At 39.7% G+C, this 12,597-nt stretch overlaps 1 protein-coding gene across 1 annotated transcript in view; it reads right to left on the bottom strand.

Annotated features, from left to right (window-relative positions):
• Positions 1 to 12,397, bottom strand: part of LOC139742327 (neuronal acetylcholine receptor subunit alpha-3-like) — a 58,578-nt gene extending 46,181 nt beyond the window's left edge. The window contains exon 1 of the mRNA XM_071652904.1: positions 12,316 to 12,397. Within this exon, the coding sequence (XP_071509005.1) occupies positions 12,316 to 12,388 (73 nt within the window). The 5' untranslated portion in view covers positions 12,389 to 12,397. The remainder of the gene's footprint in view (positions 1 to 12,315) is intronic.
• Between the last annotated feature and the right edge of the window lie 200 nt (positions 12,398 to 12,597).

Genomic DNA, 12,597 nt, shown 5'->3' with positions numbered 1-12,597 from the left:
ATCCTTGCCACCCATGAAGAAAAAAAAATCACGCAAACAAACGCGTGCTCTGAAAAAAAAAAAATGGGAAAGAATGCCTCTCTCAATCCTATTCAAATCATCCCACTCCCACCTTCAATTCAGTTTAATTCAATTTATTTCACTTCAATTTAATTAAATTTCCCTGTATCCAGAAAGAAAGAAAAAATGGGATAAAGGTTGTCCTTAAAAACATTCCCCTTTTCTCTCGTCTCATCTCCATTTTACAGTTAGAACTAGATCTGAACTGGAAATTCTCGATCTGCTCCCTGTGAAAAATGACGTAATAAATTTCAAATGCTATTCTTAGTTTGTATGCTGCTCACGGTAATGACAAAGGACTGATCTTTCTTTACACGTTAACAGACGCGTAATTCATATACATACAATATACAAACAGAGTGAGAGAGAGAGAGAGAGAGAGAGAGAGAGAAGAGGTTACAATGTGCTTTGTGATAGCATAAAGCGGAGTCGATCAGTCTTTGCTTTCGTTGTAGTACATGTTCAAACAATCAAACCATGCATTTCACGCATGTTTGTAGGCCTATATGTTTGTGTGAGTACACCCACAGACAGATGTGCGTTTGTGTAAGTTTGTACGTGCACATGTTCGTGTATCCTGTTTCCATGCATCTGACCTTATTAAAGGTGAGATGAACACTTTCAACATAGGAATCATAAGGTTTCACGTGGTCTGTGAGTTATGACACTAAATGCCAACAGACTGCAATTGACATGTATGTAGAGTCTGCTCCTCGTAGCGTTTTTATGGCGTTCCCCTCTTGCCATAATCTGGCAGAAAACGCTGGGTCGTCTTGCTGTCTATACCAAGCAGTCCGACTGATTCACTGCCTTATTTACGCAATTCATTTTCCAGGCATCTGCGACGGTGTCATTACAGCGCACCTTTTGTCGGTTTAGATGGCAGCGATTTAGCTCTGCGGCGATGAGGAATGATCTGTTATATCAGATGACATGGAAAAGACGACTTCTCATCGAACAGACCATTTATCAAAAGGAAATATAAATAAGGCGGACAGTGTGTTTGCCTCTTCGCTGCCAAATTTAGTTCGGAAACCAAGACGAAATTGTTCAATAACAAAACGATAACTTGCTCATTTTTAATGACGTATCGGGGTGTCATGTCTTGCTGGTAATTATGATCTTTAGCAGACATTTGATACAAAATATTTTATATAATCTGGTAATGTGTCTGGATAATTCGAGAACTTCACATCTCAGACCTTGTGTACGTCAGAGGCGCGCATATTTCTTGGGCCTCCAGACAGAACATCATCAAAAAAGAAGAAGAAGAAGAAAACACTGCTTATAATTCGGCTGCGTGTAGTGGCAAAGTGACCTTGGTCGAATTTAGACTATTATATACTCATGCAGATTGTTAAAACAGGTTTTAATCAACATCAGAAGAGACTCCATAACGAGGAACAATAATATGTCTTTGTGAATTTATTCCATGAAACCAAGGAGCTGTTTGAAGCTCCTTGATAAAACGCTAACGAATACGGCACACCTATGTACATAATACCCCGCACCCATCTACATTATTCGTTCTTTATTCTGAATACGCAGCAACAAAATGCAAAACCAAGTCTACTCGTTTAATATGTATGTATAGTGAACATCGGATCAAGTGATCTTTTGTTGTTGTTGTTGTTGTTGCTTTTCCAATGTCGCATATCAACAGCATATTAAACTTATGGACACGGCACAACTTTTCTTTTTCTGTAACAGATTGTTTGCTTGAGCAAAATTTGGATTCATAGACGAGCTGGTTTATGCGCCATGACTTAACATGTAGCTTACTTTTGAAAATCATTTATAGTCTGCACCTTTCAGTTTTGATATCCCAAACAAGCCAAATGTCATTAATTTTGATGTTAACGTTTCCAGCACCTCCAAATTTTCAAGTTAAAATAAAATGGGGGTAATGTTCTTATTTAAAGCGACGCCCTATTTTCTTGTATAGTGTATGTAAAATTGATATGTCTACGCATAGAGATATGTAATATATGGGCATGTAAAAGTGTCTGTAAGTGTGCGCATGCGTGTACTGATATCGTTTTCTGTGTTACTGCATGGAATATAGCATGCCTATGCACTGCACTATTGCAGATGCCTTAGAACAGTGTTTATAAAAGTGCAAACTCCCAATACAGCGGTGCAAATGTGAACGTTCGCTACCAATCTGTCAGCGCTAGATCTTTATTTACATTCGCGATGGGCGATGGGGTTGGTAGTGACAGGAGAAATACACTATAAAATGGTGGCGTCAGCTCCCACATCCCCCACCTCGACCTCTTCGGATGACCAGGCAGAGGAATTAGACTCAAAACATTTCGCAATCAGTTCCGTGCTGATGGAGATTTGGCTCGTCGTGACTTACGGCTTTGGAATTTGGCGTCATACACATATTATCGCACAGAGCGTGTGGGGTAGAAGCTGTAATGGGAAGTCGTGACTGTCTTCAAAGTAATAATGAGAAACATTGTTACATACTGATGGTGTGACCGTGTGCATGTATGCAAATACAAAGTTTCGAAACGATGATGAAAGTCCGGGCAACCCCTTGGTCATATTTCACGAATACTAAATTGGCATCAATTTTGTACGTTTGCCCGGTACTTGTTTATGTCACGTAGACTTGATTTAATAACTTTCGATTGTTTTGCAGTTTCTAAACTCTAGTCAATCGGAAATATTTCGTCATCCTTGATGCTTTGATATACACTAAACAACAAGGCACACACGCAAAATGCACTTGTAGTGTATGGCACTAAGACAATGCCACACACATACACGCAAATATACGCGCATGCGCTCACACACACGCACACACACACACACACACAAATATACACATATACAAAACCAAACTTATTCATTATATTGACTGCCACATTTTAAAATGCAGCAAAATTATAATATCATGTCCATATTCCCACCTAAATTAAAAAAACCCCAACAACCAAACCTTGGTTGTCGACATGGAAACAAGAACATTGAGGAATAGAATGACGTGATTAAAAAGTTAGTGATGTGTTCACGTCCATGGGCCCTGCACGGAGAATCCAACGTAGATTGTCTTCATACTTGAACCATACCACCCAAACCCATATATCAGTGACGCTTTGTGATTCTGTTACTTTGATCCCGTCAGGTTTACACGTCTTTCTTTCTGCGTAAGTATCTTGAATAATATTTGTTAAAACATATTTTGGTCGGCCTGCATATCAAACCGATGTGATGAGCTGGATTTTATAGGTTCTTTTTCCTTACTCTACCTCTGAGTCAGCATACACTCGATTGATAGTGTCACACACGGGCAATGTTCATGCGTTGTTAAAGTATTCATGTGACCACGTGGGAGTTTTGTGTCAATGTCTCTTTGATAGGTCCCCCCCCCCCCCCTTGTCTCATCATTGCATCAGAGAGGCGCAAGTGAGAGCCCCATATAAGACTTCCCGTGACACAGTCCAGCGGTAATCGTTTTCGAAGTACAACAGATAATACTCCAATTGCTTGTACATATCCACCGAATGCATTCAATATCTCTCATCTCTCTACCTCTCAGAGCTCTCTCACTCTCCCCCCACCCCACCCCCTCTCTATCTCTTTTTCTCTGTCTCCATCAGTCAAAATGCCCGATGCCAAACTGATTATTCGGGGGAGAGAAATAAATCACACTCTCTGACGTAGTAGGTCAAGCGGAGCGGGAACGGGCGCAAGACGTGAGCGAGAATGCAACGGGATAGATTTACGGGGTCTCCTGAATTTGCTGCCGAATCGCGCACAGCAAAAAATGCTACGTCGCGTATAGAGCATGGGATACAGAGTGAAATAAGAGGTCGAGAAAATTTTGGACACTATCAGAGACAGTGTTTGCCAGACATAATCAAAATATGAGGAATTCTAAACTGCCATGAGGAGGGACAAAGTTACATCTTCAACCTTTTCAATACCAAGGTGAATCATAGATGGATTGATTTCGCAACTGATCTCAAAGAGATGAATCTATCTCAACCGGAATGCTGTCATGCTACATCACAATACAGAGAGATATGAAACAATTTATGCTGGTAGCACACACGCACACACACACACACACACACACACACACAAACAAACAAACAAACAAACAAACCTAAGTGATGTCCACAATACTACAACTGGGCGCTGCGATAGAGGTTTTATTGTTGTTCTTGTTGTTTTGTTGTTCTTGTCGTTCTTGTTGTTTCTTTACTGCATTTGAACGCAATAGGGTTAATTAGCGTAGTAGGTCGCTACAGAGCTTTGTCACAGGCATCCCCATAATTCTTTTATATATATATAACCAAATACAACCACGACAAGGAGAGGAGAATCCCTCAGAAATATGGCGGGACACACGCAGGAAGTCACATCGACAGCATTCCAGGGACAAGCGCAAAAGCGAAAGAATTATCGCGGTGGCAGAGGGAAGAATAATTTCTTCCAATATTCTGTCATTAGATGAGCAAAGGCATTTCTGTCGGGGACGGAGGAATGACCTTAAAGCACCCTCGAAGCGTGTCCACGCTGCGAAGCCACTTCCTTTATCGTCGTCTCTCCGAGAACATGCCATTACACCCGAAGCTTCTTTCGCTTCGCACTGACCAGTTCGACTTGGATTAAATGATTTACGGACCTGAAATTGTGCTGCAACTGTAAACATGCATGTACATCAGCTCACAACGGATGAAAGCTTTAAAAAAAATGTTATTTTGTGTTTCTAAAATGAATTGATCATCTTCTTCCATTTGCCCTTCTTGCTGAGCGCCGAAATGATGCTATTTCCTGTGTGAATCCACATGGGCAGGCAGGGTAATTTCTCACTTTGTTTTGTTAGATATTCGCATAACATAATCTTTTTTATTATGGCGTGTTACAGAAGTCTACACACTATACTAGCCATACGACAAAGCCTGCTATGATTATTCTGTTTTGTTTTGTTTTTGGCGAGAGCTAAACCTCTTTCAATAAACGCGATATTCATGGTAGAGATAATGCCACTCTTGAATTCAAATTTACTCAAATACGCTCAAAATCGCAAATGCCCGAACTTCTCCTGCACTTCTGACATTTCGCAAAGGTAACTCAATTTTCGTATACAATATAACCACCACCACTACCACAACACCACCATCATCACCACTGCTACCACCTACAATAAAAACAACAACAACAACAACAACAACAACAACAACAACAACAACAACAACAACATCAAGAACAACAACATTTTCACAATGAAAGCGCGCAAGATGAACGTGGGCAGGACACGATGTGTAGCGGGTTACAAAGCCAGTCGACCTAGCAGTGCCGCACCGTCGGACATGAACTCTTCACGTGTCCCTCTGGTGGTGCTTATAGAAGCTAGGACGTGGCTTAATGTCCAGAAAACGCTCTCCGAAATTGGTCTTCTTTCGCCGAGGCTATTTCAGGTGCTCCGGAATTTCGCGTGTAATTACGACATCACCTTAGATATGCACTCGCGAATTGGAATGCATTCTGGAGGACTGTATACGGGGATGTGTTTTATCGCTTGTGTACAGTATCACTTGAGGCAAAACAAGTAAGTGAAAATCCAGGAGAGGTGGCCTATATGCTAACCATTTTGTCACGGCGGCAGGGCACAGCGGCGTATTAGTCAAGCGTCATCATGCGGAATAACAATACGTGTCACGTGCCACATCGATGGATAGGTAGTCTAAGAACGCCACGTGATCTTCAACAAAGTCTCAAGTCCTGAAGGCGCCATTATCATTTTTTTTTCAGCCACCACTGTTGCCCCTTCCAGATACGCAAAAAAAAAAAGTACATCTGGTTTTCAATGCAAATAGCCATTGGTAAATAAATGAGTAAATAAAGAAGCACGAGGTACTTTTAAAGTCGGTGCAAAAGTTCTGTCACTTTCAGTACGTAGTGTAGTTTGATAGATGGATGATGACGTCAGCATTTCCAACGTGCAAACATAATGCGTAAGCGTTGGTGATAACACCTTTGGTGAGTTTGTTTGAAACGATGATACACTCAACAAACTTATAAACACAAGGGCGTATAAAATTTATTATGTGTGTGATTGTGTGTATTGTGCGCGAGCTTGTTTTTCTGCGTGTGTGACATTGTACATGTGCATGTGTTTGTCTCTGTGTGTGCATGTGTGTGTCATGGTGTATGTATCTGTGTGTGTGTGTTTGTGTTTGTGTGTGTGCGTGTGTGTGTGTGTGTATGTGCGTGTGTGTGAATGTGTGTGTGTAAACGAATGACGCATGTGTTTGAAGGAGGCGCCACCAGCCCTCCAGTCATCTCGCTGAGGCTTTCAGAATAATGAGACGGATGCCCGGGGTGTGCCCCTGCACGAGGAGATGTAATGACCCCCTGGCGCTCTTCAATTACTCTGCAATCAACTTCTAGGGGAGCGGGGTAAAAACCTTGTGACAAGGGTCTTTACTGGCCATTGATGTCGGACGGAACTGTGTCTGCAGGCAGAGCTGACCCAGAAGTACGTTCAGTGTGTGGGTGTGTGCGCGTGTTGGTTGTGTGCGTTCTAGGAAAAATTCCAAAAACGTTTCGATGTTTGAAAACCCCTGTATCGCTTGTCCAATATGAATAAACGAACGAACTGAGTAAACGATATGAATTAAAGTTCGGGTGACTTAATAAACACAGTTTATCTTCAGAGTTTTTTTCTATATAGTTATATCTCTAAAATAACTCCCACACTAAAGACTGCGCATCATGTTCATCTATTCCGATACATGTGGTATCATATACTATGGTATACTTCAAAAGTACCTCAAACGTATACACGGAAAATGTTTGTACAAGCCTAGTAGTAATCTAATTACGCTTCTTCGACGCTCTAGCTGCGAGACTCAACAGTCGTAGTGGCAAGATGTTTAGGCGATGCACGCACAACCGATAAATGACACAACCATAACAAGCTGCTTACTCTCCTCTGGAAGGGGGGGGGGGGGAGAAATGGTCCTATACCTAGTCGTTTGAAATGTGTCTTGCGGTGCATAGACCTATACTCTTTGCACGCCACCGAAAGGTTACAACTTGATATCCAATCTACATCCGACGTCATGAACCAATTGCATTTCTGTCGTCACCGCGACCTATCATCTTATCAATTATATGTCACGTGCTAAACCCTAACAAGATCTCCCTTCAATCTATCATAAATAGGAAATTCTCTCTCTGGTCGCATGCTGTCAAATAGATCCGTATATATACATTTCAAGTCAATAATGAGGCTTTGACCATTGAAACATGAAGGCTAACTGATGCCAGAGAATGTGTTAAATGGACAGTGTTGTATGGTGGAAGGGCTAGAAAGAGAAAGAACTATAATAAAGTTATCATGAAATACCTTGCACTGCAACTTATCAGTGTTACGCCAGATCCGCCACGTCGGCATGGTGTGGCGGATCAAAGGGAAAGCCTATATATTCCCAATAACATTGGCTTTATAGCTTTGGAAATAGGTCATTCACATGACTCTTATATGTCAAAGGGTATAATATCCTAAACTTTATACATCAAATAGCTGGACACCGAACAAGTTTGGTTCTTAGAAAAATTTGGACTTGCTTAGAAATAGTGTAAGCATAAATAAGTAGCTAAATAAGACGTTTATGATAAACTGCAAATCATAATAAAGTAGAAACGTATTTCGCAATACCAAGAAGTATCTGGAATATCAACACATGCTTAGATTTTGGAATTTTGACACGACGTAGTCAAAATAATACAATTTCGATACTTTATTCACAAGCAAAATTATCACAGATCTCGGAGTTTTTGGCTTACATGTTTGCGACTTTTTCGGCGTGGAGATGACGGGTCATAATACATATGAAACATAAATCTCCAGCTGTACATTTACGAGCAGATGCTACGTTAACTAATTTTTGTCTATTTCACGAAAAACGGCGTCGGTGGTATGCACACACATGTGCTTGCTAGAGTGTCAATTCTCATCAGAATATTTGCAGGGAACTCTAGTTCACACAGGGCAAAAGCCAGGAGGTGCAAAATGTGAATTCAATACACACCCGTGACCCTGTTTTGCCACTCTAAGGTGTGAAAGCCCGGTGAAATATTACTGAACGCAATCGCTCTAACAGCCTGCTGATCGTTAAGAATTTGCGGTGAAAAGATTTTAAAGGCAACAAAAGAGAAACGACTCAATAAAGTATGTAACATCAACGTGTGCTAATAAAAAGAAAATCGCTGATATCACTATAATAGAACGTCATACTTCTCCGAAACATTATTGCCTGAATCATAATTCCTCTGCTATCTTCTATCACCTACAAATATCCCGAAATTATGCTTTCATTTTTTTTTGGGCTGATTTCCAGAGATTTTTCTCATGAAATAAACTTTCTAATATATTCTTTTGAAAAGGCATGTCATTACTGAGAATATCTGATAAAAAAAGTTTGGAGAAGATTTCAAGCATACATTAATAAAACTGCTTTCTGTCAAGGCATGGAGACTTAAAGACATTATTTACCATCTGCAGATCAAAAAAAAAAAAACAGCTTTAATGCTTCAAAATAGTTCTAATATGTGAGTTAGGTTTAGAAACAACCAATGTAAACATTTTAATCATTATAATCAATGTTAAGTACTGTTAGATATACAAAATGTGAACACTGGTTATAATTTTAAAAAAAAATCTAGACTAAACCGTCTACAGTTTAATGAGAAAAATAGTGATACCTCCATACATTTTAGGCTTTATTGGGATATTTTTATATTATGGTAGGATGTTTTGTGATATAACTGACCCACACATATGCATCAAATGTGATAACACAAAACTTTTTAAATCACTGCTCCCAATGGTAAACAATACCTTTAACTGTTCGTTGGTTACTTTTCTTTTCTCTTTACACGATTCACAATAAAGACTCAATCAAATTTCGGTTGTGTATATATATCATATATACATATATAGACAGAAGTCTTGGAACAAGTTCAAGCGGTTGACTGCAGGTTCATCCGTATTTATTGCTACTCGGAGTTTCATGCAACCTCCATGAGGTGCAATCATCAGGCAACTCTTCATAGAAGGATAGAATTACCAAGTGTATAAATATTATATAATGGTACATATTATATATATATATATATATATATATATATATATATACATAATAATCAACGATAATGGTTTTTGACAAGGTTAAGAACTATACTTTTTCAAATTAACCTTCCATCTCTCTCTACCTCCCTTTATTACGATACTTACACACACACACACGCACACACACACACACACACACACACACATATATATATATATGTCCGTATGTGTGTGTGTGTGAAGTTGTGTATGTACGCATCAGACGCTTCTGTCAAAGTAGATAGTTTGCTATCAGCAGTAGATATGAAATGACTTACAGCACGCATCACGTTTTGAATATGCAGACATGTAATTGTGCTTTTACCCTTCGGGGTCACAGGTGCACAAATGGAATATAAATACATGCACCAAGGAACATTAATAAACCATGATGCGCTTAATCTTAGCAGTGACAGAAGAGTGCACACGAAATTATATGATTATATTGTTAACGTTAATTGATTGCTAAATATGATTATTACGCCAACAAAGATGGACATCAATATATCGTTTATTATTTTTTAGCTTTTCTATTCAGTGGTGACGGCACATGGATCAGTGGCGGATCGGGGGGGGGGGGGGGGGCGCAACCGTCGCACGCCCCCTTTATATTTCGTTAAAAATAAAAGAAATGAAAAGAAAAAACAAGAAATGAAACCCGGAAGTGGCACCAGAAATATTAGTTGGTCCCCCCCCCCCCCCTTTATAGAATTCCTGGATCCGCCCCTGTGGATCTTACAGAAAATGCAAAAATTCACAATTTGAACGGATTTTCCGACTTCCCTATAAAACTCCAAAAGAAGGGGGACAAAAGAAAACAAGGAAAATATTCAGACAATTACAATACCTATACCACGAATAGCTGGTATGTGTGTGCACAAGTGGCAAAACGTCCGAAAACACTCGATGAAAGAAGCCCGAAGCCTCGGAGGAATGAGAGAAGCGTGAGCATGACGTCCGTATTCATCCCATTAATTATGAGACGTCTTGAGAGTTGGAGAAGCACGTGAGTGTAAGACTTTGGACAGACCACTTTGTCCGGGAACTGCTTGGCCTTTGTTAGATACCCAGCAGCAATATAGTTATATGTGTAGATGTATGTGTGTGTGTGTGTGTGTTTAGGTATCGATATGCCCCCTCAAACAAATGCTACGAATTCGAGGGTAACTCAATATATATTCGCGGGTGTCTTTTTCTTTTCTTTGGCAGGGTGACATCTTGGTGCATGGTTCCCGCTTTCGCCTGTGGCGATATAATCTAATAACGTCCATTAAATTGACCGAATTGGACACACCAAACATATCTTGCTGGCGTCTTGGATATTCTTGTGGTCTGAATGTCGATACGTTAGTTTTCAATACATCATCGTATGTTTTTGCGTTTATTACAAGCGACGAGAAGGGGAGGGGGTACTAAAACAACAGGGTTCTCGTTTCTGGACATGAAATTAGATAATGTGCAACAGTGATTATAGCAGCAAAAACCTTGCGATATGTACCTATGAATATGTCATTCCTTTCTGAATGTTGAGGCATTATCTGTTACCACTTGAAGTACCAACAATAGTGATAACAATGTCAATGATTACGATGATAATAATGATAATAATAATCATAATAATAACAATAATAACTAAAATAAAAATAATGATAATAATGATAACGAAACGTCACAGTCCTTCAGCTATATGCCCTTCCTTTTTAAGATGGCGGCTTGAGCCCGCTATAGGTATGCTTTTTGTTTTCTTTTTCTTTTTTTTGGTAGGGTGTGTGTGAACTCGCAATTACGAATTCAGTAGCAGATTCAGAATAGCCAAAAGTCACGAGATCTGTGGTAATTAGCCCCGGATCGCATGCTGCAAACGAAAGTATTTTCTGCGTTGAAAACTGTATTCCTTCGCAAACACACACACACACACACACACACACACACACACACATAAGTCCGCAACTGCGCACACAAAGCAAACATAATCTGTTTCTTGTGGTTGCATGCGATATAAGCCTTTTATGACGTAAATGGTCCAAAAGCATATTAGTAAGCAGTCTTCCACTAAAACGTCCATACAACAGTTTGACCGAAGCGATTTCGGTGCATGGGTTTTACACTGAGCGAAGTTAGATGAGTTGTTTTTGCGTTATTCATTATGATTACCGTAGATGAGGACCGCAGGAGTGCATGGGATTTTGAAGCACGGAACCTCATCAATTTCAGTCAGAGATATTCATGAATTCATTCCCCCCCCCCCCCCCATACATTTGTCTCTGCGGCGATGGTCTGGAATGCAAAGTGGATACCTTGATTCAAGCAAACCATTACTCACTTGCGTGGACTCGCTACTGCGAGTAAGAATGATACTATGAGCTGAACCTATCACGCAATGTCCCGGAACAATAATTTTATTCACACATTTCCGAACAAGATATCATCAAATAACTTGTAGACCTATTTAATGTATGCTTTTCCTATCTTTGTGCAGTCAACAATGCACCGACTGACAAACTCGGTTATAATACTATCATGTTGATGTAACTCTTTCCATCAGTAATTATACTATAATAATATGCAGTGATTAAAATGTCCTTCCCTTCCCTCCCCTTCTTCATATTACGCCCGACATCGAGTCAAGTTTAGGTCAGCCAGTCATGATTTCTTCTCCATATGATCCCCCGACTTTTCTTTCACGTTTCTACAAATAAAAAAGGCACCTGTAATATATTAGTTATCATTGTGGTGATTACAAAAGTAGATGCCTGTGGAAAATATCACCTAAGATTGTTTGGATTATAATAACCAGGCTACGAACTAATTCGGTCTCTCTTCAGGCGGAATTGATCTAAAAACATAAAAAAAGAGAGATTAAATATTCATTGAAGAAACATTGCACCCTCTTTACCCTTTTAATAACGGTAAATCTCAGTGACACTGAATAACACGTTACATTCATTGCAAATTTCGATGACCGCAAATTGTGTTTAAACTTAATTGAAAAAGGAGATATTTATAATTCAACGAAGAATGTTTTTATGCACTTCGTCTTTTTGGCAAGGGCAAATTTAATGGCACAAAACTGAAGTTTACGTCCATGGCAGCTTTCAATAACCGCAAACTGTTCTTACCTTGAGCGAGCAGAAGAAGTGTCCCGAGCGAGAAAAATACAAAACTCAGGATATCTCGGCAACGGAGATCCATCCTGCAAGATTTGATATCGAGCTGCAATTTGGCTGACAATAAAGCTATAGCGCTTCAATTTTTACCGGAGGAGATCGCCGACTTGATATTTCTGTTATAATCCTGGAACATTATTGACAGATCTCGATTAAAAAAAAGAATCATGACAGTTCAACCGCAGGTAAAGCAAGAAGTTTGAACTAGTCAAGTCAATGAGAAATGGATTAGCA

This window comes from Diadema antillarum, unplaced genomic scaffold (assembly GCF_040938485.1).
Source record: "Diadema antillarum isolate AM-2024a unplaced genomic scaffold, OU_Dant_1.0 seq00000996_RagTag, whole genome shotgun sequence".
NCBI classification, from domain to species: Eukaryota; Metazoa; Echinodermata; class Echinoidea; order Diadematoida; family Diadematidae; genus Diadema; species Diadema antillarum.
Note: the sequence above shows the minus strand (reverse complement) of the source record. Positions and strands in the feature narration are given on the sequence as shown.